This window comes from Mirounga leonina, unplaced genomic scaffold (genome assembly GCF_011800145.1).
Source record: "Mirounga leonina isolate KUSES-001 unplaced genomic scaffold, KU_Mleo_1.0 Mir_154, whole genome shotgun sequence".
Classification (NCBI taxonomy): domain Eukaryota; kingdom Metazoa; phylum Chordata; class Mammalia; order Carnivora; family Phocidae; genus Mirounga; species Mirounga leonina.
Genome location: NW_023270389.1, coordinates 26,766,798 through 26,791,424, shown reverse-complemented (window position 1 = coordinate 26,791,424; position 24,627 = coordinate 26,766,798). Strand labels below are relative to the sequence as shown.

Below are 24,627 nucleotides of genomic sequence, written 5' to 3'. Positions count from 1 at the left end.
GGCAGGGATGGAGGGAAGTGGGGCTTGTTCTCTAGGAGCCCAGGTGCCAGGGAAGACAGACCGAAGACAGAAAGCAGGTTAGACTGGCGCTCTGGGTCCAGGGAGCCACATTTCTGTCCCCAGAGGGGGCGTGGCCAAACCTCTTGCCTCTTCCTGCCTCTTTTCTTGTTCTGCCCTCCAGATGTGCTCGTCTGGACCAACGACCAGGTGGTTCACTGGGTCCAGTCCATTGGGCTGCGGGATTACGCAGGAAACCTGCAGGAGAGCGGCGTGCACGGGGCCCTGCTGGCCCTGGATGAGAACTTTGACCACAACACGCTGGCCCTGGTCCTCCAGATCCCCACGCAGAATACCCAGGTGGGCATCCTCGTCATCAATCAGTCTCAATCTCAGGCTCCCCCTCTGCCCCACTCTCCTGCTCTCTCCTGCTCACATACACGGGTTTATGGATTTGTTGGGGGACCATTCTAGGGCCTGTCTCAGAGGGGAATCACAATGGCCTCAAACCTCCAAGTGGTCCCGGTGCATAACCAAGCTGCCCAGGGAACCAGTGTCCTTGACATACAGAGCCCACCCAGCCCACCCCCACAACACTGTGTTCATCCCCTCCCTGCCGTGGGCACCCTTTCTCTCCCCCGAGCCCATCTTTGCCTTTGACACTCTGCGCCTTTTCCTCACCCTGCTTTTCTGACCCGACTTTTCTTAGAGGAGAACTAGCCCCGGGGTCTGAGGTGATCAGAGAGCCCACTGTCTCCTTTGTCTCCCACCCTAAGGATCTGCTCCTGGGCTCCCAGGCTTGAGAAAGCTAAACATACCAAATAACACAGCCCCGAGCCTCTCCGTGCCAGGGCTTTGTCTCCCTGTCACCAGCTCAAAAGATGAGACATCTCTTTAAGTTATGTTTCATAATTATTATGGAGCTGTTATCCAAGACTATAGCTAAACTCTCTTGAACCTATTTATGTTTGGCCTTTCTCACTTCCTGTGGGCAATGGACTCTCTTGTGCAAAGTACTTTCTGATTTTATTTGTCCTGAACGTGCCCCGTCAGGCTCTCGCTGGGGAAGGAAGGGCACCGCCTCCTCCTCACTGACTGGGTTTGACCCGGCCTCACCTTTGGTCATTTCATTGACGCTGATTGTGTTGCCTCGGGGCCCAAGCCTTTGTCCCTCCAGACAGAATGGTCTTAATTCTTTTAGGCTTTCCTCATATAGACGCGCCTCTGTGCCCTGATCATTTTAGCCACCCTTGTCTGGACTGTGTGCAGCTGTCAGGGCTCTTGAAATTCAGCCGCCAGAGCCGCACAAGCTATTCCGGGAGCAGATGCGTGTTGGCTTGTGTGAGGGTTGGTGGTGTTGTCTCGTAATTCTGGGGGGCGCGTTGGCCTTTTGGGGGTGTCGGGCAGCACGCAGGGCCAGTGTGTCCCATAGGCCCTCTGCGGTGACCCCTCCAAACCAGTTAGAATGGAGGGCACAGATCCCCTGTTCTCTAAGAGCTGAGGTCCCCTGCCCCCCATGCGGTTTTCTGGACGTGCCCATCTCCGACCTCCTCTGCTTTCTCGCCCGCTCCCACAGCCTGGGGAGACGTTGCTGAAGTTTGCATCAGCTTCACCTCTCACTGCCCTGAGGGGCAGTGTCATCTGGATACTTGGAAATTGACTGTGCTTCTCCTTTCCCATCACTTAGGAGGCAGGCCTTCCGAAGCTCTGGGGTTAACATTTTCCACCCAGAAATGGGCTTGTTCTTCTCTGTCGTTGGTCTCCTGCCTCTAAATGTGTCCGGGTTTTGCGTAGCCGTGCGTCTGCAAAGAGCTGCCGGAGACCTCTCTGGTGCTTGCTAACCTTTCTGGTTTTCCTGACTGGTCCATTTAGCTCAGCTCTTAGAGGAAGTGGGAGCTGACCCAGCGTGGAATTCTTCATCAACAATGGTTAAAAATATCTGGGGGTGGGGCGCCTGGGTGGCTCAGTCGTTGAGCGTCTGCCTTCGGCTCAGGTCATGGTCCCAGGGTCCTGGGATGGAGTCCCGCATCGGGCTCCCTGCTCCGCGGGAGGCCTGCTTCTCCCTCTCCCACTCCCGCTGCTTGTGTTCCCTCTCTCGCTGTGTCTCTCTGTCAAATAAATAAAATCTTAAAAAAAAAAAAGATTTATTTCTTTTTCCTTCTGCCTTCGGCTCAGGTCATGATCCCACGGTCCTGGGATCGAGCCCCGCATCGGGCTCCCTGCTCGGCGGGAAGCCCGCTTCTCCCTCTCCCGCTCCCCTTGCTTGTGTTCCCTCTCTCGCTGTGTCTCTCTCTGTCAAATAAATAAATAAATAAAAATCTTAAAAAAAAAAAAATCTGGTGGCAGTTTCAAAAACGTTGTTGTTCCTGGCTTTTCCCAAATCTCCTGCTGAGTGAGGCTCCTGGGAGGCTGAGTCAGGGCCTGTAGGCACTAATCAGCCCAAGGGCCACCAACATCTATGACTGAGCAGTCCTCCTGGCTGAAATTTTTGATGTGGAGCCTTATGAAATATGTTTCTTTAATCTAAATAAATTAAATCCTTCTTTTCTTTTTTTTTTTTTTTAAGATTTTATTTATTTATTTGACAGAGAAAGACACAGCGAGAGAGGGAACACAAACGGGGAGTGGGAGAGGGAGAAGCAGACTCCCCGCCGAGCAGGGAGCCCGATGCGGGACTCGATCCAGGGACTCCAGGATCATGACCTGAGCCGAAGGCGGTCGCTTAACCGACTGAGCCACCCAGGCGCCCTAAATCCTTATTTTCCATGGTCTACATGCTTATTTACCCCTCCAGAAAGATAGGAATGCATGATTTTCCCGTATAGACAGAATATGGGGCTTTCCCCCAGTAAGTGAATCCTGCACATCCATGCATTCTGTGGTCCTACTTTGTTCAAAGTTACAGTTTTCTAATGTGCTCCATATGAAAGAATCCTAACAGGAGCAAGATGGCATAGAGGTCATTAACTATACCCCTCCTATCTCTCCGTCTCTCACCCTGTGGACTCCAGGCACGCCAGGTGATGGAAAGAGAGTTCAACAACCTGTTGGCCTTGGGCACAGACCGGAAGCTGGATGATGTGAGTACTTGGCTGTGAATTAGGGGCCTCTGGGATTTGGGCATTGTTGGTTCGCTGGGTTGAAATCCATGAGTTGTGCTTTCCTTGGGCTGATGATTGGTGGGGTGGCCTAAGGGAGGAGAGCTGGAGGGGTTGGGGATGAAGTCAGGGAGTTTGGGGTGGGGAGGGGCAGGGCCAGACCTAACAATAGGCCTAGGGAAGTCTCCATGAAACTCCTTGTACAAAAACTAAAGGCTCTTATGTGTTATACTTCTAGCATCTTCCAACTCTGTGCCCCACTGCCCTCCTAACCACACAGGATTGAAGGTTCCCCCCAAAGGCCATCTCTTTGGGATCACACCTTTTTCTTCATTTCTCAGACCCCATCTCTCAGTGCTCTTGGCACAGCATGACTCCAGCCTGCTTCTCAGGATTCCCATCTGTCAGAGCGTGGTTGTTCGGAGGTCGGCATTATGCTGAGGTCCTTAAAAGAAGGGTCTGCTTGCTGGTTCGGCCGTGTGGTTTGACACGCTGGTCCAGATGTTTATCAGTGCAGTTTCCTCTCCAGTTCTACTCTTGAGTTACCTTCAAGCCAAGTTAAGGTTCTCCTCTCCTGGCCCCCCTGGCCAGTGAAAAACCAGCCTTTTTCCCTGGGTTTCGTCAGGCCTTTCCCTGAGTTTAGGCTGTCCTAAATGTCCGGATGTCCTGAGCTGTAATGCTCCCATTGGAGATGCCTGCCCAAAGGTACCTGTCTCCTGAGGAGGCAGCCCCCTCCTCAGCCCTCCTCCTCTTCCCCCTCCCCTCCTCCCTCCCTCCACTTTCCCATCACCAGCCTTGCGTGCCTTTGCCTATCTGGTCAGGCTTGGTTGCCTTGGCTCCAAACAAGTTAAAAAAAGAGCCCAGATTATTTATTTTTAATGTTTCCATCTTCAACCAGATCTGTTTCTTCTGCTCTCCAAGGTCTGTGTAGCGTCCCTTTCTACACACCCCTGCCCCGACCAATGCCTCTGTTTAGACTTTTGGGCCTCTTTTTTGGGACCCCATTAGTGTTACCTACGTATCAATTAGTCTTTCTCCATTGGGTTTAACAGGGCTAAAGTCCACCTTTGTGGAATGATTGTTCTGCTTCAGTAGATAGGACACACTCAGGAATACACAGAATTTGTGGAGGGGTATTTTCTTCACAGAGGTACCTTGAAATTTGGAGTGTGTTATTTACACACACACATAATTTACATGTGTGTGTGTGTGTATTCCTGTCAAGGAGATAAATTGCCAGACCCCACCAGCTATCCCCACTCCCAGAGATCTTAATTTTCCCAATGCCCCTGCTACGTGGAACCCTCCTCTTATTCCCCACACACCTAGGATCTTAGCTTTCTTTGATGCTGCTTGGAAAAATGATGCCTGTATATCTTAGTGTGGTGCTTTCTAATTAGAAAGCTATTTATTCCTTCCATCCTTACAAAAATATTCTTTGAAGGCCTACTCTGGGCCAGGCATTGGCCTAGGCAGAGGGGTATAGTGGTGACAGACATCTCATTTTATGCTCACACTCATCATGTGGGACGGGTTATTATCCCATTGGACTAACTGATGAGGAGCTAAGCTCAAAGAGGTGACCTCCCTACTGTCACACGCCGATGCATGGCAGAGCAGGGATGGAGTGAAAGTGTATCTGATTCCTCTTCTCTCCCTCACATCCTGCTGCCTCCCGGAAGCATGTAGAGCTACCCAGCCTCTCTGGCTTCAGACATTGGGGTGGGGTTATTGAGTAGATGATGTCATCTTGGCAGCACAGAGGGATTTCTGGGATGCAGCTAGGTGTGGGGCTGCAGAGGACTGGTTCTTGCAGGAAGCTCAAAGTTGAAGGCCAGGTTCTGGGAATAAGGTGGGATTTGGTGGTGGTGGGTGCAGGGGAGGTCGGAGATCCAGGGAGACTGCTTCCTGTCCAGCCATCTAACAGCATCAGCAACCTTGAGCTGGTCTCTTGAACTGTTTCCTCTGTCAATTCTGGTTCTCAGTTTCCCCTCTCTAGCTTCAAGGCCCTGGAGGGTTGCATCCAATTCTCCCCCTACATGGAGAGCAGGACTCCAGGGAAAAGAGGAGAGGAGCAGGAAGGATATCTTTTAGGGGACAAGCGATATAGACACAAGTCTTAGGGTTGGCAGAAGGTGGAAATGAAAAAGAGAGAGAGAAGGAAGCAGGGAGGGAGGGAGAGAGAGAGAGAAAGGGAAAGCACTCTGGGCTAGGTTAAGGGCAGGATCATGGAGCGGACAGAAGTGATGAGGAAAGTTCCTGATGAACTCACAGATGGGATGCCTGCATAGGAAGCCAGCTGCCATCCATTCATTTAACAAATATTTACTGAGTGCGTACAATTTTCCCAGGCACTACCTTTGGGGCTGGGGATACACTGGTTGGAACAAAAAAGATCATGGTCTCTGTCCTGTGGAGCACAGAATTTGAAAGTGAGAGGGAGAGAGTTGAGGGAGTAGAGGGAGAAGGAGAGGGAGAGCTTAATGAAATAATCTCATAAGTACATGAAAAGATGATACTAGGGTGGGTGCTGGGACAGAAGCACATGGTGCCAAGAAGTGATAGGAGGATTTGGCCTCCGCAGGGCACAAGCAGCAAACCCCAAGGGCTTGGGGCTGGGAGGGGTTGTTGAGGCAAGAACTGGTGGGTTAGTGTCCCTTGTTCCTCTGGCAGCTCTCTGCCTGCACCAGTTCTGAGAACACAGGGGTTGGCTTGGGGGTGGGGGGAGATTAGACATGGCTGCCAAGCAGGGTGGAAGTGGGCTCCTCAGGGTGGGCTGGGGAAGCCTGTGCAGAGGGGCATCCTGTAGGGTTATGGCTCTGGGTGCCCTTTGGCAGAGAGAGTTTGGAGACTCAGCTGGTAGATGGCAGAGGCCTTTGGAGGAGCCTGCCTCTGATCGGCCAGCCACCTGACCCATCACTGTCACCAGGTGCTCTCACTCGATCCCATTAGGGATAGGCAGCCTGAGAAAGAGAGAAGGCAGATAATGTCCTTCCTATTTTACAGAAACGGAAGCTCAGAGAGGTCCCTTAACTTGCCCAGGGACACGGAGCTAGTAAAATGGCAGGGTCTCCCGACTCCTGGCCGGGTGCACTTCCAGCGCACCGGGCCGAAGCCAGAGTGAAGGCAGGAGGCGGGGGGGGGGGGGGGGGGGTGGGGGGGGGGGGGGCCGCCGCCCACTCCCCAGGGCAGGGGGCGGGGGGGGGGGGCATACTTGAAAGGTCAGTGGGCCTCCGCAGGCCGGGTTGAGATGACGGGGCTGGGCAGGGCAACAGTTCCAGGATGCTGCGGGATGGTGACAGGTCGGACCAGCGGGGACGCCACCCCACCTGGAGGCCGGGGGTCTCGGAGCCTGCAGGGGCCCCTGGGAGGCGTCTCCTTCAGCCCGAAAGGGGAGGTGACCCTGCCCCCCAGCCCCCCGCCCTCGGGCGGGCCGGGAGCGGCCGCGAGGGCCCTTCGCGCGGGCAGGGAGTGAGGGCCTCCGCGTGTCGCGTGCAGGGCGAGGACAAGGTGTTCCGGCGCGCGCCGTCCTGGAGGAAGCGCTTCCGGCCGCGGGACCCGCACGGCGGCCTGCTCGGCGCCTCGGCGGAGACGCTCCCGGCCGCCTTCCGCGTGGCCAGCCTGGGGCCGCTGCAGCCCCCGCCCGCGCCGCCCAAGAAGATCACGCCGGAGGGTGAGTGACGGGCCGCCGGAGGGGCCTGCGGGCGCCGCTGCACTAACGCTGCCGCCGGGCCGGCGGGCGGGCCGGCGGGGCGGGCCCCGGAGCGCGCGCACTAACCGCCGCCCTGTGTTCTCCCGCGGCCGCCGACTCCTCCCAGCCGGGACGGCGGGGGCGCCGAGACTGGAGCCCTCCACGGTTCGGACCTACTCCTGCTGACCCCCCCCTCCCGCCCCGGCCCTCGCGGGGTGTGCCCGCGGTGCGGGGTAAGTGGGCGGGGCCCGGGCCGCACGCCCCGCCCCCCCGCCGCACGCCCCGCCCCCCCGCCGCTGCTCGCGCGCGCTGCCCCCCGCCCGGCCCGCCCCCCTCTGCTTCCGCCGCTGCCGGGGCGCCTGGCGCTTGCAAGCTTGCGCTCACGCCTCTGCAGCCCCTGGCCCCCCGGGACGACTCCCCGCTCACGGCGCACTGCCTCTCTCTCTCCCCCTCTCTCTCTCTCTTAGCTCGCTCCCACTATCTCTACGGACACATGCTCTCCGCCTTTCGGGACTAGCCACGGCCCCCAGGGCCAGCGTCCTCCGGCTGGGTTTCACAGGCTCAGCTGGCCCTGGCCCCTCCTGCTCGTTCCCCATCCTCTCACGGCTCCTAGTCTCGTCGGTGACTTTCCAGTTGGCCTGGATCTCAGAATATACTCGTCCACCCCCTCGGCATCCCACTACCCTGAGTCCCACCGTGTGTCCTTTGTAAGTCTCTTGTGGCTGTGGCTGGGTGTCCAAGTTGTCCATGCTTGGGATTCTGCAGAAGGGACAGGACAGCAGTAGCCCAGGGCTGGGTGTGACTTCACCCTCCTTCTTCTGGACCTGGCCTGGTCTGGACTGCGACCTGCACCAGAGACCGGGACATGGTGCCAAGGGCTGGGGGTGGCCCTTCCAAGAAAGTGGCACTTCAGACTCTGCCTTGCTCAGGCTCTTGGGCCTTCCGGTCCCTGTGCACATCCCAGCTGTCTGACATCTGGTTTCGGCACTCCCAGCATCACGCCTTTCCCATCTCATCTCCACAAGGGCAGCTCCCGTGTCCAGAACCTCTGTGGGGGCTGGGGGTGGGGGCTGCAGAAAGCTCCGTTCTCTTTCAGGATGGTGAGGCTGGGGGAGGAGGAAGGCTAAGGTGGTGATTCCAGGCCCTTGCTTAAGATGAATCCCAAACGTGAGTTGGGGAAAAATCTGAGAAAAATGGCCCCCTGAGCTTTGAGCCAAGGTTAAGGATGGGGAAACTCTCAACCCTCCCGCCCAGGGAGAGGTGCAGGCTGGCCAGCGAGACGGAGAGCCAGTGGCCTGTGTTAGTCTGAAGCTCCAAAGGCAGGGGGAATGCGTCCTGTCCTGCCCCAGCCAAAAGGTATACGGTAGAGCTGCTGTTGGGGCAGGGCTGGGGGGTTGTGTGGGGTCTTGGCTCTGGGGCAGAAGAGAACTACCCATGCACTGTCCACTCTGCTCCCAGTATTCCTTCCCTGCTGTCCTTCTCTGCCCCACCTCTTTAGTAATCCAGCCCCTAAGAATATACACGATGGGTGGATTGAAGATACATTGACCTCCAAATCAGATTTGGGAAAAGGTAGTGTGAGGCTCTCTTCCCCTGATCTCTTGGGAAGAAAATAAAGCTTCCCCTTCCGTGAGTCTTATGCCAGGTCCAGGAAATCCAATGTTGGTGAAGGCCATCACTCTCCTGCTTGCCCTTAAATCACCCACCCCTTGTTCAGGGCTCTTTTGGTGTGCAGGGACTGCCTCCTCCAGAAATTCCGGAGACCCCCCTGCCCCCACCAGCCTCCAACATTTTAATTGCTTTCCTCAGCTGCTTGGTGGCAACTGGGGCTTAGGGATAGAGGTCCCGGTTTTGTCGGAATGTCATTCCCAAGAAACCCCTCCTCCTTAGCCACTTCCTCATCCTGCCAAAATGCCTGGAAGTGTTTGGGACCCAAGTTCAGGGTGAGGTGATGGACCCCAGTGAGAGGAGAGGAAGAGTATCTGGAGCAGGTTTCCTGGAGAAGTGCCGGTGCCGAGCCATCCTACAGGTGGCTGAGCAGCTGGTTTGCAACCTGATCGACTTGGGTTCTGTGCAGGGGCTTGGCTAGCAGGTGGGATAGTGGGTCAGAGCACCCTGGCCAGAAGGAGTGATGGAGCGATGCCAGGGCTTGGAGATGCCAGGGCTTGGAGCCTTCTGCTGTTTTTCAGTAGAGAAGAGGTCCACCCGTGGTGGGGCCGAGTGGGCTCCCCGGGTGTGGGCACGGCAGTCAGCTGCTCTGATTCTCCCTCATTGTTCCTTGCCCTCGCTGCCCAGCAGGCTGCTGTGAACGGAGCTGGAGGTGTTCTTGAGCAGCAAATGAGTTGGATGGAGAGAAAAGGCCCCTATCCCTGGGTGATGGATATTAGGATTACGGAGAAACCCCAGTTTCCTAAGATGGGTGGAGTTGGGGACCACCAGGCCCTCTGTCTGCATCCGGGGACTTTTGATGGACTAGCCAAGTGGGAGATTCAGCCCCAGCTTCTCCTCCACAACTTCACCCTGTCATGGTTGGCCATGTACCTGGGTCTATTCAGGGCATCCTGGGGAGTATTGCAGGGAGGTGACGGACAAGAGAATTCGTGATACAGTGATGGAAGGCTGTTATCCTGGTGTCCCCTTGCCTCACAGTCAATGTAGTTTTGGAGAGTCACCAGTGCTCCGAACCCCTCTCACCAGCCTCCTGTATCTTGTCGGTTCCCTTCTCAGTACTGTACCGGCTCAGTGCATCAGGAATGGGTGTGCGGGTGTGGATGAGTGTGAGTGTGGGTGTGTACGTACCAATAAACAACCTGGTTTTAAGACAACCTACACATGGCTCTGGTCTTTTCTTTTTTTTTTTTAAACTTAGAGCTCAGCTGACCTGTCCAGCTTCCTCCACAGTCCTCTGGGAAGTAAACATCCGAGTTTTATTTTTTATTTTTTTTATTTTTTATTTTTTAAAAGATTTTATTTATTTATTTGACAGAGAGAGACACAGCGAGAGAGGGAACACAAGCAGGGGGAGCGGGAGAGGGAGAAGCGGGCTTCCCGCCGAGCAGGGAGCCCGATGCGGGGCTCGATCCCAGGACCCTGGGATCATGACCTGAGCCGAAGGCAGACGCTTAACGACTGAGCCACCCAGGCGCCCCAACATCCGAGTTTTAAAGACATAAAGTCAGGAACCTTCTGTTTACTTACCTAACTATGGGATTGCTAGAAAGGCTAATGTTCAGGTTGCCTGTGCCGAGGGAATTAGGAAAAGGAGTGAGGAGCCCTGATGCTGGGCTTGATTTCTTCCTCTTCTTCCTCTCCACTCACCTGGTCCAGCTCCGCCCTCCTCCTGGCCTTTCACAAGGCTCCCAGGGCCACTGCCCCTCCACGGCCCCTGCTCAGATGACCCCTCGGCTCACGCTGCAGCAGCCCCCTCTGCCTGTCGATCAGAGGCCCACCCCCTCCGTGTAGCGTGACGGGCTGCCTGTGACTTGGCTCCAGTGCCCCCTCACTCACCAGTCTGAGTCCACCGAACTCAGAAATGTCAGTCCCTCAGCCCCAACACCAGAAGGCAACACGAGTGCCTCTCGCCTTCCCTTTGCAGCAATGAACCTTCCAGACCCACTTGGAACATCACCTGGGAGGCATGACCAGGCCCTCCCCAGCCGAACTAGATAAGCAACGACCCTTTGCTCCCTGGCACTCGGCACCCCACCATGCTAGGCAGTCTTCTCCTCGTCCGTTCCCACAGGGGGCTCTGAGGAAGGCCCTTGGGTCTGAATTATTGATCTTCGGGTCCCTAGATGGACACACTCGAGTGAATAAATGAATCAACCTTATCTCAGAGGGTTTTTAGGAGGATTATTATTAAATAAAGTAAAATTTACTGGGAACTATTGTGTGCCAGATACCGTTTAAGCATGCTCAATGTATTAGCTCATTTAATCCTCACAGCCCTGAGATGTGTTATCTTGGCTGTTTTGCAGAACAGGAAATTGTAAGGCTCAGACCACACAGCTGGTGAGAGACAGATGTAGGTTCCCAAGCTAAGTCTTCTGACTGTAGTGCCTTGTCCTTTTACTACAATATGTATGTTAAAACTTCTGACCCAGTGCCAGGACTCCCTACCAAATGTTACTTGCTTCTCTCTCTCTCTCTCTCTTTTTTTTTTTTTTTAAAGATTTTATTTATTTATTTGACAGAGAGAGATAGTGAGAGCAGGAACACAAGCAGGGAGAGTGGGAGAGGGAGAAGCAGGCTTCCTGCCGAGCAGGGAGCCCGATGTGGGACTCGATCCCAGGACCTGGAATCATGACCTGAGCCGTAGGCAGACGCTTAACAACTGAGCTACCCAGGCGCCCCTCTCTCTCTTTTATTTGCTTCTGTTTTAAGTGAGCTCAAGCCTCTGCCCCTTGGCCCCCCCTGCCCCAGCTCCCTTTCCCAAACCCACACTCATGTGGCACTTGGCTTCTGTGGACTATGTTTCTTCTGCTCACCTAAACTGTGGACTCCTTGAGAACAGCATAACACACCAAATCCTGGGCGCCGGGGTGGCTCAGCTGGTTAAGCGTCTGCCTTCAGCTCAGGTTATGATCCCAGGGTCCTGGGATCGAGCCCCGCATTGGGCTCCCTGCTCAGCGAGGAGCCTGCTTCTCCCTCTGACCCTCTCCCCTCTCATGCTGTTTCTCTCTTGCTCGCTCTCTAAAAAATAAATAAAATCTTTAAAAAAAAAAAAAGATCTTTAACAAAATTAAAAAAATAAAATAGAAAATGTAATAAATTAAAAAAAAAACAACAAAAAAAACCCCACCAAATTCTTTCCAGGGCTACCACTGTCCCAAACACTGATGGCACAGGGTGGCAGGGTCCATGGGCACAGGTGACAGGATGGGAGCAAGACAAGGCAACCTGTGACCCAGGAAGGGCACACAGAGGAGGGAAGGTGCTGGCCTAGGGCCTGCAAGCCTCTGCGGGTCCCTTCCCACCCACTCCACGGAGGTAGAATTGACCAGCCGTGGTGACCAGCTAGCTACAGGATGAGATCTGAAAGAATCCAGAAAAACTTTTTTTTTGGATTGAAAACTGTTTCCCAGTGTTGCCATCCACTGGGATGGGGAATGTGGAAGGAGCGAGCGTACGTGGACATGGGAGTTTAGTTATAGACATGCTGAACTTGAGATGAGACCCCAACATCCTGTTTCTGTCAGCGTTTGTAGAAAAGAAAGAAGATTCCAGATTTCTTTTCTAGAGCACTTTCCTTTGCCTCCCTTAGGAATGTTCCAGGCAGAGTGAGAGGCAGAGTCTGTGTCTGGTGGTTGCCTGTGGCTGGGAGGAGAGGCACAGCCAGAATTGCCATGGGGTGGAGATTTGGGGTTCCCACCCAGGCCTGGCCTATGGGTCCTTAGCCAAGACCCCAGCCGAACCTGGAACCTTCAGTCCTTCTTGAGCTTTGGTGCACCACTAGGCACCTCAGCTCCAGCCTGGAGCCCAGAAGCCAGGAAGTCAGACAAGTCCAAGGGATGTGACATGTTGGTGATAGGGTTCTATCCATGCAACAGACGCCTGATTTGAGGGGGCTCCTCTCCTCTCACCTTCCATTGTCCCCCTCCACCTCCCTCTCCAGGTGGTCCTACCAGCTACTATACCGGCAGCACTGAAATCATTTTCTAGTTGACCAGATAGATGACCTTGAAAAGTTGGATACCTAAGCAACCAATGGTACTGGAAGCATTCTGCAGTTCATGCTAATTAGCTAAACACTCTAAGAAGTTCCTATTTACACACTGACAACCGGGATGCCAATTCCCAGTACTTCTTATCTTTATGTTCTAGAGGATTCCCTGAAGTCCATTATTAGGTAACATTTGATTAACCCGGTTTGATTTATTGCAGGTACTTCCACTGGAGACCGGATTTAAGCTAATTTCCCTAAAGAACTACCACTCATTATTCATTAATTGGAGTCTTATCTGTAATTTAATTGTGAAGGCTAAGCATTTATTTTAGGAAAGGCTCAGTGCTTTGATGACAGTCGTTTATTCTGTGCAAATAATGGGTGAGGTTGGGCTTCCATTTGGCAAAGTTTGCTGTTCACACCTTTGAGATCCCAGCAGCTTGTCGCTCTGGTGGGAAGCTTAAGGACTTCAAGACCAAAGAAGAAATAGGTAGACAATGGCCACCCCTGACAATGATCAGGAACAGTTGACCCTGGTGGCCATTACTGAGGACTGTTCATTCTAACCAGGTTAGGAATATGAACCTCAGTTTCCAATTGACGTGATGAGTGAAGAAGAATAAACTTAGAAAATATGTCAGCCACTCCAGAGCCTATCAGCTGTGTAGTAGAGACGAATACGCTTGTCCTTTACTGCCCCTAGCTCCCCAGTGAGAAGCAGGGCAACTGAAGGTGGTGGGATTGTATCCACCTAGGAGCTTGGGAGGTACTAGGGACAGAGGAAATGAACTTGAGGGGAGCAGACCCCCCCCCCTTTGAATGTGTAGTTTAGTGTTTTTAGTGGATAGTAAGGGAGTGAATGTAGACTTGAGAGCCAAGGTGTTGCACCCAGGCTTGTGGGGATCTCCTCATCTCCAAGGGCAGTGAGTCAGGGGGAGCTAAGAGTCATGCAAATGACGTAGGTATTCCTCTCCGGCCCTTCCAAGAAGGTGAGACTGTAAACACAGGGACACAGACTCAAGAAGAAAACCCCACAGATAGGGCAGATGAAGCCAGTCTGTGACTCCCAATAGGCCTAACCCTGACTGGTTGTTGGAGACAAATAGGCCCTGGGGCGGGGGGCTGCTCCCTTCTGCACCCTCACCTTGGCCTGTGAGCCTACTCTGGGGCTTCCTCCTTCTCTTCCTTAGGCAGAGTTTCTGGGAGTGGGGAGTTGACAGCCCTCTTCAGGAGCAAGTCTGGAGGGCAGATATGGGAGAGATGGTCCCGCTAAGCCCAGAGCAAGTGCAGAATGGGTCCCAGAGCCTGGAAGGTTAAACTGGGCGAAGTCCCAAACAGGGGCCCGGAAGAATTGGGTGGGGGCTAGAATGTATCACGCTCCGAATCCCCAGACTTCTGTAATGATTCTGAAACTTATAATTTGCAAGAAATCAGACAAATTCAGCCTAAAGCAGTTGGAGTTAATAAAATTTTTAGTAGATGTTCATGGTCCATTCAAATTCTAGCTCCTGCTATCTCCCCAGCTAGTCCTTATGTAATTTATGTCCAGAATCTTCTCAATTTTCCACCCACCTTCTCCCTTCAGCCAGTAGTTGGAAGATACAGCATCCCATGAAGAGAACCCCAGCTTCTCTTCCTTTGATTGTTCTTTGTGAGGCCCTCCCTCTGCCCCCAGCAGAACTGCCTTCATCCTCTGAACTGTGGGCAGGGGGCCAGGATCCCTTTCAGCCCGGAGAGATGGAAGGGTGTGGCGAGGGGGACATGCTGGTTGGCCTGCAGGGAATGGACAGTGTCTGACGTCAATCACGCTGATTTATTCACCTCCCACTTTCCTGCAGGGCCCCTGGTAATGTCACACCAGAGGAGAGGCAGGGATTAGGGAGGGGAAACCCACAAATTCCCATTCTACAACCCCGCCTGCTGGTGGTGGGATGAGTGCTGGCCAGAGAGGATGTTCATTAGTTGGAAGGGACTGGACCTCTTGGGATTTAAGACGGAGCACATAGACTGTTGCAGTGTCCATGAGTAAGGAAGCGTGCCACAGAATGCTGGCCAGGCTTTCCTCTGGATCTCGGGGTGTTTGTGGATCTGGTCTTCACCTAGCCGGTGGACCACCCCCAGCTTCCTTCATGGTGGTAAAAAGAGCAGGGCTCCCAGCACATGGTGACCACCAGCAAGATAGCTGCTCAGCTGTCTTTGGGAGCTGCTTTTGGAACCCTACCAGGTCCAGTCCTTAGGAAGCACCTGAGGGGGTTGTTTGCACCACCGAGGGGGGGGCAGGAGCGGCGGCCACCCCCTCCCTCCACATCATCACAGACGCTCTTCTAGCACCCAGTCTTTATTCATTTTTTAAAAAAGAAATCCAAATAAGTTAGCAAAAAAAAAAAAAAAATTACAAAACAATGTCAAAACCACACAATGCTTAGTTAAGAAAAGAAATCACCCCGAGAGCCCCTGCCCCCCTCCCTGCCTGTCCCTGGCAACTTGTGCACAGGAGACCTTGGTCAGATGGCAGCTTTACAAACAACACAAAACATAAAACCACTGGAAGGTTCCCAGGATTCACTGCAAAAGCTTGGCCCCCCAGGGACTTGGGAACAGAGGATTGTTCCTCTCCCTTTCTTCTCCCTCGATTCAGGGCAGGCCCAGCCCAGCCACTGGCATCGGGAAGAGACAAGAACAGGACATGTACACAGCCCGTCCTGCTTAGGACACGGTCTTCAGCTCTCAGGCTGTTTCTCTTGAGGGGGTGGAATTGGCTGCATTATGAACAAAGGGAAGCTCCTGAGTTTGCCCCCTTGACGGGGCCCACGCGAGGGGCACTCTGGTCCCCTGCTTTATCTCCCTGGAAACAGGATGCTCCTTGCTGTAAGGAGTCAGCTAAATGAGAGCATCCATTCCCTCTCTGGGTGGCGAGTTACCCTTATATGGAGGAGGAAGGGGCTAGTCTGGCATTTGGCAGCCCCAGGGCTGGCTTTCCGGCATCAGGACAGCCTGGCTTAGGAAGCCCATGCTGCCGAGGTGGTGGCGTCTGTGGCCAGCGTGGGGGTCCCACGGACACCCGGCCTGGCAGACGGTCTCAGTTAGGTATGGTTTCATCGGGAAAGGCCACAGAGACATCTTCCACGGTGATGCTGTCCACAATGGAGGTGAGAGAGTGCAGGTTGTGAGCATCCGTAGGGTCAGCCGTGAGCAGGTGATCTGTAAGGAGAAGGGGGGAGGATGTTACCTGGGTGGCGAAGGGGTTTTCAAGACCCAGGACAGGGAGTGAGCTCTTTGGGGCTGACACAGGTTTTCCCGGACAGATAGGTGAACACAACTCAAGAATCCTACTCCCCAGCCCATGCCTTTCCCAGTGCCATGCGTGTGTACAATGAACGCGTGTGCCTCCTCTCTGAACTCCCCTAGTTGGGTTAGAATTTGAAAGCAACTACTCCGAGGTGGAGCCAGGACGGCATATCCTGGAGACTGGAACTGCCCTTTGCTGGCCCAGTCACGCTGCACTGACTCAGCAATTCCCAGGGACCCCTGGGGCAGAGACATTCTCCTCTCCAGGGAGAAGGTCAGGCCCCAGGCACGGGCTGGGGAGCTGTAGGAGGCCTAGACTGCTCCTTAGCTGGTCAAGGTCTTGAGGAGGCACAGGGCCTTGTGGCCCACCATTTGGGGCCCCGGGCTCAGCAGTTCCCCGGAGAGACCAAAGGAAGAGGGCTGGAGCAGAAGTAAGGTAAAAGGAGGCAACTGGGCCCAGAGACAGGCTGATGGGGTTGAGCCAAAGTTCTGAGGGTGAGGGTCTCACTTACCCGCTGTGTTGGGGCCAAACTCCAGTGTGCTGCCCCACTCTGGACTGCAGGAGGCGCTGTGGGAGCTGCATTCACTGGGCACCTGCAAGACAGGGTGAAGGCCCAAGGTCAGAGCACAGGCCATTTTTGGTGGTGTCTCTCTGTCCAGTTCCAATGAGCAAAAGCCCCCATTGTGGGGTTGGAGGGTGGCACATAAACTGCAGCCCTCCAGCCCAGGGCACCCCCAGCCTCAGGATCTTCACAATCAGCAACTTTCATGCCCCCGCCTGGCCACCGGAGCCCCTGCTTCTAGGCCTTTCCTGTCCTCCATCCTGGGTGGTGAGTCTGTCCTGGCAGGACACCCAGGATCAAGGGGTCCCTGGTTTTCCTGACCCTAGGATAAGGGTGGAGGATAAGGGTGAAGGAAGCAGGTGCAGGCTGGCTGGGGCTCTGGGAGAGACACTGGGTAGGTGTTCTCTCTGCTCAGCCACCTACACAGGATGGTGTGGGGCGGGGGGTACAAGGCGGCACTTGGCCACTTTCAGGCCCCATCCCCAGGCGCTGGGATTAATTCTCACTCCCACCCAGGCTGACTCTGGACTTGCTCTTGGATCCCTCCTTCGATCCTCTGCCACCCCCCTCCACATTTGCTTCTCCCCACTGCCTTTAGCTTGGCCTGAAAGGACAAAGGGACACCGGAGGTCAACCGGACAGCCCAGCTCTGACAAAGGAGGGGGTCCTGTGGCCCCTGTAAGATCCCACCTGCCACCTACTCCAACTCTCTGACTGAGCCCCACGCTCGGGTCCCCAGGCCGTCCAGGTGCCTCCTGTGCCCCTCCCCCTGGGGCACCTGGGTGGGACAGCCACTTACCCCTGGCTGGGGCCCGCCCCCGCCTCGGTAGCGGAGGTCCCGCTCTTCCTGGTTGAGGGAGCTGAGCAGGGCCTGCAGGCGCTCGATGTACTGGATGGCGCTGCGCAGGATCTCCACCTTGGGCAGCCGCTGGTTGGGGTTGAGCAGGGTGCTCCTCTTCAGGGCCTCGAAGGCCTCATTCACCTTCTTGAGCCTGCGCTTCTCCCTCAGTGTGGCCGCACGCCGCCGGTCCACTGACACTGACTTCCTCTTACACACCTTGCACGCCCACGGCAGGCACTGGCCCAGGCAGTGCTCGGGGGTCCCCAGCCCCTTGTCCTCGAGGGGCCCTCGGGCCTCGGGGCTCAGGCTGAGCTCAGTCCGCTCGTAGCCTGGCGGCTCGAAGGCCTGGAGGTGGACGGGCAGGTAGTTCTCCCCGTCATAGAAGTGGGGTTCCTGGTAGAAGTAGGGGGACGTCTCATAGAGCTCCATGGGGTCGGAAAAGCCTTGTTCCTGCCACTGGCCCCCAAGCTCCTGCAGCCCCTCACGCCAACTGCTGGGTGCCATTTAAACCCTCCCTGCTGGCATGGAACCAGAGATAAATATAGCCAATGCCGCAGAAACCTGAGCCCCCCCTAAGCTGTTGCTGCACATCAAGACGTTTACAGTGGATTAGATGTGATTCCCTTCCCTCTCCCCCCAGCCCCCCCCCCCCCCCCACCCCCCAGCCTGCCTGCCCCAGCCTGGGCTGGCTCCTGTGCACGGGGAGGGAGGCCGTCGGTGTAATTTGATTAGTTTTCATTTCTCAGCAGCCCCCGTGGGGCAGGGGAGGTGGGGGAGGACACACATTCTCCTCTCATCTGCTCCTTTCAATTACTCCTAGCCAGGCGGCCTGCCTGCTTTCCCCTTGCTAGTCCCAAAGAAGTGTGTGTGTGTGGGGGGAGCTGAGGGGAGGGAACAAGGAAGGGCAGGGTTCAGGCTGGAAGGGGACTGAAGAAGTCAATGTGTCCATCCCCCTGCCTCCTGACAGCACTTAACCAGCATCCATCCATCAGAAGCATGAGACCACTTCACATTCGGGGCGTGTTTGGGGGCTCAATGTCCAGGGTGAGAAGGAACCTGGACTTCTGGGTTTCCAAAGCAGCCTGGACATCTTAGGTCTCATAGGTCTCCTGTAACGGGGGAAATTGAGGCAAGAAGAATTTTTTGGTCCTTTTGGCAGGGGTCAGAAGTTTTCCCTTTGACAAAGCTGGTCAGGGGCAGAGCAAGAATGAGGACTTACAGGCTACCCCTCGCCACCTTCCCCGCAGGAGCAAGGTCAGGATCTATTAAATCCTCTGTCTCCTCCCTCTCTCCCTCTGGATCATTTATCCGTCCTTCTGTGTTGCCTCTTCAACTCTGTTTACTGTCCCATCTGGGCACCCAGCTTTTCCTGGCTGCTTACTGTGGGTGGGTTGGGAGGGAGAGAAAGCAGAGCCCTCCAGACTCACTTTGAATCTCGCCTCTCCTTGATCACCTGGTGTGGTGGTTCTGCATCTTCTCGTCTAAGCCATCAGTTTTACACGTAGCATGTAGGTCTCAAATGTCGGTGGGAGGAAGGACTACTACATCTTCAGGCTTCTCAGTCCGTGGTCACCTCTCAGCAGAGGGTTTGGGGTCTGAGAGGACCAATGCTCCCAAGACTGTGGCCTGGCCTGAGAGACCAGCAGTGAACAAGCTCAGCCCTAGGGCTGAAGAGTTACAGGGATGCCCCAGGCAGGGTCTCTGCCCTCAAGGACCTGACCATTAGTAGACCCCAGTGGTCACCTAGTTCCCGCCAACCCATGATGCCTGAATCCCCTTCACGGGTGGCCACTGTCCAGCTGTTGCTGACCTCACAGGGCAGCTCGTTTCACTGATGTGCAGCCCTGGCCACAGGGAGGCCTTCTGGATTTTGGACTGTGATGTGCTCCCCCAAAATCCTTTGGGCCCGTTTTTTCTCTAGGGTCCTGTGGATTAAGTCTGATCCCTCCTCCACTTGACATTTGAGATTGATGTTGTAAGTTCCAACCGGTGGCAATAAGAGGAGGAGGAATGGTGCTGGGGACTCAGAGAGGACTTCTCAGGGGTGGTGAGACCCATATGGAGCTTGAAGGAGCCGGCTTTCTTGCCGCTCATGATTTATGGTGAGGAGCCAGGAAAGGGCTGGTGTCTGTTTGGGGTCGGGACCAGAGATGAGGAGGGGTCGCAGCTGGGCAATAAAAAAAACCCAAGCATGTTGAGGGAAGCAGTGAGGTCTTCATTGGGTTCTTGGCCTTCCCAGTGTGGCAGCAGGGGGGCTCTGGATTCTCAACCCTGCTTTGACCCTGCTTTGACCAGCTGGGCTGAAGAAGAAGTGCTATTTCTAACACACATCCCGCCAAGCAAAGAGAAAAGAAAAACCTTGCCTCGGTTTACACCCTAGTCCTATGAGCCCTGAGGAAAGAAGTGATGTGGAAGTTACTATGGAAACCGAAAAATTGCATCGTTTGGTCCTTTTGGGATACAATCTGTCTTGCCCCTAAACAGGTGTTCACATCCTCTAAAAATGGAAGCAGGAAAGCTGGGCTTGTTCTGATTTCCAGGATCTTACTATCTAGTTGGCGAGCATGGACGCCGAAATGTGAATGTTAAACTGTAATGTAAGAGAGAGCTATTTTAATTCAGCAGGAAACATGGGGGCCGTGATCGATTGCAAATGAGTGGGCTCATCAACCGAGCATTTCGGGAGTTTATAGAAAGTCAAAATCACCAAAGTCTGGTCTCCGTGGAAGGCTTGAGGAGGAGGAGAGTGCTGGGCTGGCTCCTGGAGAACAGGTGGGATTTAGATGAGAAGAGAGGAGGGGAAGGTGGCTCTGGGCAGAGGGTTTGCACAGCTCTCGGGCTTCCAGTAAGGAGGCGATTCGACAAGTCTGTAAAGATGGGAGGAGGCCCAGCTGGACATGGGTGGACTCGAAAGCTGAGGCCATAGAAAACCATAGCAGTGATCCAGGAGTGAGGTGCTGAAGGTTCGAGCAACCCACTCAGAGGCGGGAGGATGGATTCCGCCAGGAGAGCGAGCGTGTTTCAGCTGGCAGAGGGCGTGCGTGCGCGTGTGTGCGAGAGGACCATGGTCGTTGTAGTAATGAAAGAGCACCTGGCACATGGAAACATCCGATAAATATCGGTCCCTTTCCTTGCTTTGTCCTCTCCACTCCTGGCCTGTATCCCAGGCTATTGCCCTGGCTGTCACCGCCTCCAGGGGACCAGAAGAGCAGGAGTGGGGGAGGGAAAACCTGGCCCTACCCCAGGTGTGTATCTATTTATTCACTCACTCTTTCAATCAAGAAACATGTATTGCACACCTTGTGCTGGGTGTTGGGGTCACCGATGTGAATAAGAGGTGGTCTTTCTGCCTGCAGCATAGTCACCGTTGAGTAAGGAAGAGGAGTACACAAAGTTATCTAACGAAGGTAGGCAGTGTTAGCTGGTAAAAAGTGCCATGCTATAATCCAGAGAAAGAATTTACTAACTATGCCCCTTCCTTGGCTGAACCCATTTTCCTAGGGGCCCACTCTGCGTCAGTCCCCGGGGCTGGGGCCGGACCTGGGTGAGAGCAGGAAATAGGCTCAGTGCCTACTCTCTGGTGGAGGTGTGAGTTTGGCCTTGTGTGTGTGATGTTCGTCTCTAACCAAGGGTGAGGGCAGAGCTGGAAGGTTAGGGTGATCTTCTGTGTCTGGGTTTCAATGAAGCCCTGTCTGTAGATGTGTTTGTGAATGTCTGTCCATGTAAGTGGCCTGAGGACCATGCCAGGGCCTAGCTGTGGGGCACAGACCATCCTAGGACTGAGAAGATAGAGTGGCCCAGGCATCTCTGACCTCAGAACCCTGATGGGGGGATTGGTCCTCTACCCACCTTGTTCCTCTTTCATAGCTGCGCTGTGGAGCAGCCGCATCTAGGGGCTTGGCCTTCCTCCCCTGCACACTCGTCCACCCCATGCAGGCTGCCCTCTGATGGATGGGAACACATTGGTGCCAAGCACAGAGCAGCCTTTGTGCTCGGCCACCAGTGGTGATCCATCAGCTCTAACCTGACAGCAGGGCGTCGGGCCTTAATCCCCACCCCTGCTGGCTTGGGCACACAGGGCCCCCTGCCCCAACTGTAGCCTCCTCCAGCCGTCCTGCTCCTTCCAGAGGAAGCCCTTATCCCTGGCTGGGGCTCCAGGGCCAAGCTGTTTGTGCCCCCACCCTGTCTGTCTCAACTCAATTCTGTCTATTTGCATGCTGTGCTGATCTCATTTGCATGGTAGTAGTTGGGTTTCAAAATGCCCAGAAATCCCCTTCACCTGCCTCTCGGGTCCTTCCTTCCCCCTCTGCTACACACCCAGCCCTACTCTCTGACTTCCAGTCCCTGCTGACCTCACAGGTGGGCTGACCTGGGCTGCCATGTTGCTTGGCCAACATCAAAGCGAGTTTCCCATTCTGGAGTCTCAAGTGCCTGGCAATAGAGAAGCAAAAAGGAGAAGAGTCTGGAAAGGGTGGGGGCTTCTGGCTTCTCCAAACAGGCCCCACTTTTTGTTTTCTTAGTCTGGGTCTCTGGGTGTTATGGATGAGAATTAGGTGGGGGTTGGGTGGCAGGAATGTGTGTACATTTCTAGGACCTAGATGCATGAACGTGGCATACAAATCAGCTTGATTATTTGGGGAGCAGTAACCTCACAGCAGGGTGAGAACCCATCACAGAATCATAGAATGTCAGAGCTAGGAGGTAGCCTAAGGATTAGCTAGTCCACCTTCTTTCTTCTACACACTGGGAAACTGAGGCCCAGAGGCGGGATGTGACTTGCCCAAGGGTACACAGAGCGCCAGTATCAAAAGTGTGAAGGGTTTTGGCTCTTGGACTGCCTGATTTTAGGCCTTGGGGCTGAATCCAGCTGTCTCCTTTCCCTCCCTGAGGCTGACAGTGAGGAACATGCTTCACGTGAGTACGTGCCTTCCAGGTGGGAGACAGTGAGGGAACTGGAGGTGCTCTAGGCTTCGAAGGGAGAGTCCAGGAGACTTGAAGACAGGAAAAGGGGGTGAGAGACACTGGGCTGGGGAGACCGAGGGAAGCCTGGGGGTTTGAGACAGGAGGAGAGGTCTAGAGGCAGATGGGAGCCCCAACTGAGAGGTGAGGAGCAGGGGGGCCCCAGGCCTCCGGAGGCCACACATTGTTTCCATTGAGGACTGAGCATCAGATAACCACTGGGAAATCCGTCCCTGCCTGGAATCTGGAGCTGAGAGCCAGGCTCATTCATCAAGAATCTCTGGCCTTGGGGTGGGGGAAGGTATGGGCCTGGAGGCGGAAGGGAATGGGTCCCCAGGGAGTGGGGGTCATGGGGGTGGTGATTGTTGGACACAAAGCACAGAACTAGGTTTAAAAATAACCAGACCAGGTTTCAGCAGAGTGTGTGACCGTGTGAACCTGAGGGCCTTTGGAAAAATGGGTGATGATTTCTTATGAGTATTCCATGTTCCTATGTGAGCTGGGCCTTCAGCTCTGGATTAAGACAAAGACTGTGAGGAAGTTAAGGGCAAGTGGAAGAAGAAACCCTGCGTAAGGGTAGGGCACAATGCTGTCATTTCTCCTCTCTGGTTCCCAGTTTCCCCATTTGTAAATCAAGATGCTGATCTGAATGATCCAAATGATCCTTTGAGAGGTAACATTCTTTTTCTGACTCAGCATGTGGGTCTGGAGGAAGTGCTCATAGGGTCAGAGTAGGACTGTTTGGAGAGTTGTTTGAACTGGGCCTGGCCCTAGAGAATGGACTTGTAGGATCAGAGAGGGTAGGTTTCCTTGGATTTTTTGTCCTTTTCCCATCTCCACTTCTGCTCCCATACTCAGTCTCACTGAAAAGCAACCAGATGGTTCTCCGGACTCATTTCAGTCTCCCTAGAACTGGCTGGCATATATTTGTCATACTTGCCCTCAGACTTAGCCCCCCACCTATCCCCCTTCCTTTCTAGTAACCAACCCCCCCCTTCTGCCTTCTCTGTGGATTCAGAAGACTTCTGCCCTCCCTGTGGGTTCAGAAGCTGCCCCACCCCCTTCCACTCCATGGACAGCTTCTATTTCTGCCTCTTTGACAAGTTGTGACATATTTGGGAGCAGCTGCTGCCTGGGTGGAGATGCCTTTGCTTTTCTCCTGGCTCTGTCTTCTCCTCCCCAATACCTCTCCCAACAGCCACCCCTTCCCAGAATGTGCTGGCAGACCCTCCCTGCATTCCCCTCTGTGGAACTCAGACATCCAGCTTTTTCTCCGTTTCTACAGGAGTGGCCCAGGCTCTAGACTGATACAAAGGGAGCCTTCTGCGATAGAAAGTCAGGTGGCTGGGTGTGGGGGATAAGATCTCTTCTGCCAAGCCCCAATCTGTGTGGTTTGAAGCAAGTCTCTTCCTCGCTCTGGGCTTCATTTTTCTATCTTTAAGATGTGGGTGATGAATAATGTCTTCCCTGGCAACAGCAGGTAGTTTTGCCACCTGTTAACTGTAGGAACTTGGGAACTCTCCCTGTGCTATTAATCCCATTACTCTTGTCTTCTCTAAAGATTTTATTTCAATGTGACCCACAGAGAAAAATCAGTCAATTGAAATGGATTCAGAAATGATAGGGAAGATAGAGGGGCACCTGGGTGGCTCAGTCAGTGGAGTGTCTGACTCTTGATTTTGGCTCAGGTCGTGATCTCAGAGTCGTGGGCTGGAGCCCTCGCGTTGGGCTCCTCGCTCAGCAGGGAGCCTGCTTGAAGATTCTCTCCCTCTGCCCCTCCCCCTGTGTGCATATGTGTGCTCTCTCTCTCTCTCAAATAAGTAAATCGATCTTTTTTCTTTTTTTAAAGAAATGATAGGGAGGATAGAATTAGCAGGTAGGGCCATTAAAAGAGCTAATATAGGGCACCTGGGTGGCTCAGTTGGTTAAGCGACTGCCTTTGGCTCAGGTCATGATCCTGGAGTCCCTGGATCGAGTCCCGCATTGGGCTCCCTGCTCAGCAGGGAGTCTGCTTCTCCTTCTGACCCTCCCCCCTCTCATGTGCTCTCTCTCATTCTCTCTCTCAAATAAATAAATAAAATCTTTAAAAAAAAAAGAGCTAGTATAAATATGCTCAGTATGTTTAAGGATTTAAAGAAAAACATGAACATAATGAAGAGAGAATTAGAAGATACAAAAAGGAATTACAGTTTCACTGGATAGGATTATAGATTAGTCTGCTTTTGTTGACTAACAAAATACCATAGACAGAATGGAAAGCAGAAATTTATTTCTCACAGTTCTAGAGACTGGAAGTTTGAGATCAGGGTGCCAACATGGTTGGGTTCTGGTGAGAGCTCTCTTCCTGGTTTACAAAAGGCTGCCTTCTTGCTGTGTAGTCACATGGCCTTTCTTCAGTGCACGTGTGTATATATAGAGAGAGATCAAGCTCTCTGGTATTTCTTCTTGGAAGAGTTGCTAATTCCATCAGACAAGGCTCTCACCTTGGTGACCTAATTACCTCTACAAAGCCCTGTCTCCAAATA

At 54.0% G+C, this 24,627-nt stretch overlaps 2 protein-coding genes across 3 annotated transcripts in view; one reads left to right on the top strand and one right to left on the bottom strand.

The window, feature by feature from the left end:
- The window catches only part of PPFIA4 (PTPRF interacting protein alpha 4), a 49,213-nt gene extending 40,837 nt beyond the window's left edge, over positions 1-8,376 (top strand). For both annotated transcript variants that reach the window (XM_035010286.1, XM_035010285.1), the window contains 4 exons: positions 182-357; positions 3,009-3,077; positions 6,594-6,768; positions 7,254-8,376. In XM_035010286.1, coding sequence (XP_034866177.1) covers positions 182-357; positions 3,009-3,077; positions 6,594-6,768; positions 7,254-7,303 — 470 coding nt within the window. In that variant the 3' untranslated portion in view covers positions 7,304-8,376. The remainder of the gene's footprint in view (positions 1-181; positions 358-3,008; positions 3,078-6,593; positions 6,769-7,253) is intronic.
- Positions 8,377-14,674: 6,298 nt separating this feature from the next.
- Positions 14,675-17,654, bottom strand: MYOG (myogenin). Its single transcript, XM_035010292.1, has 3 exons — positions 17,102-17,654; positions 16,252-16,333; positions 14,675-15,652 (listed from the first exon to the last, which is right to left on the bottom strand). Exons 1-3 carry the CDS (start codon positions 17,645-17,647, stop codon positions 15,531-15,533), a joined length of 750 nt encoding a protein of 249 aa, XP_034866183.1. The 5' UTR covers positions 17,648-17,654; the 3' UTR covers positions 14,675-15,530.
- Between the last annotated feature and the right edge of the window lie 6,973 nt (positions 17,655-24,627).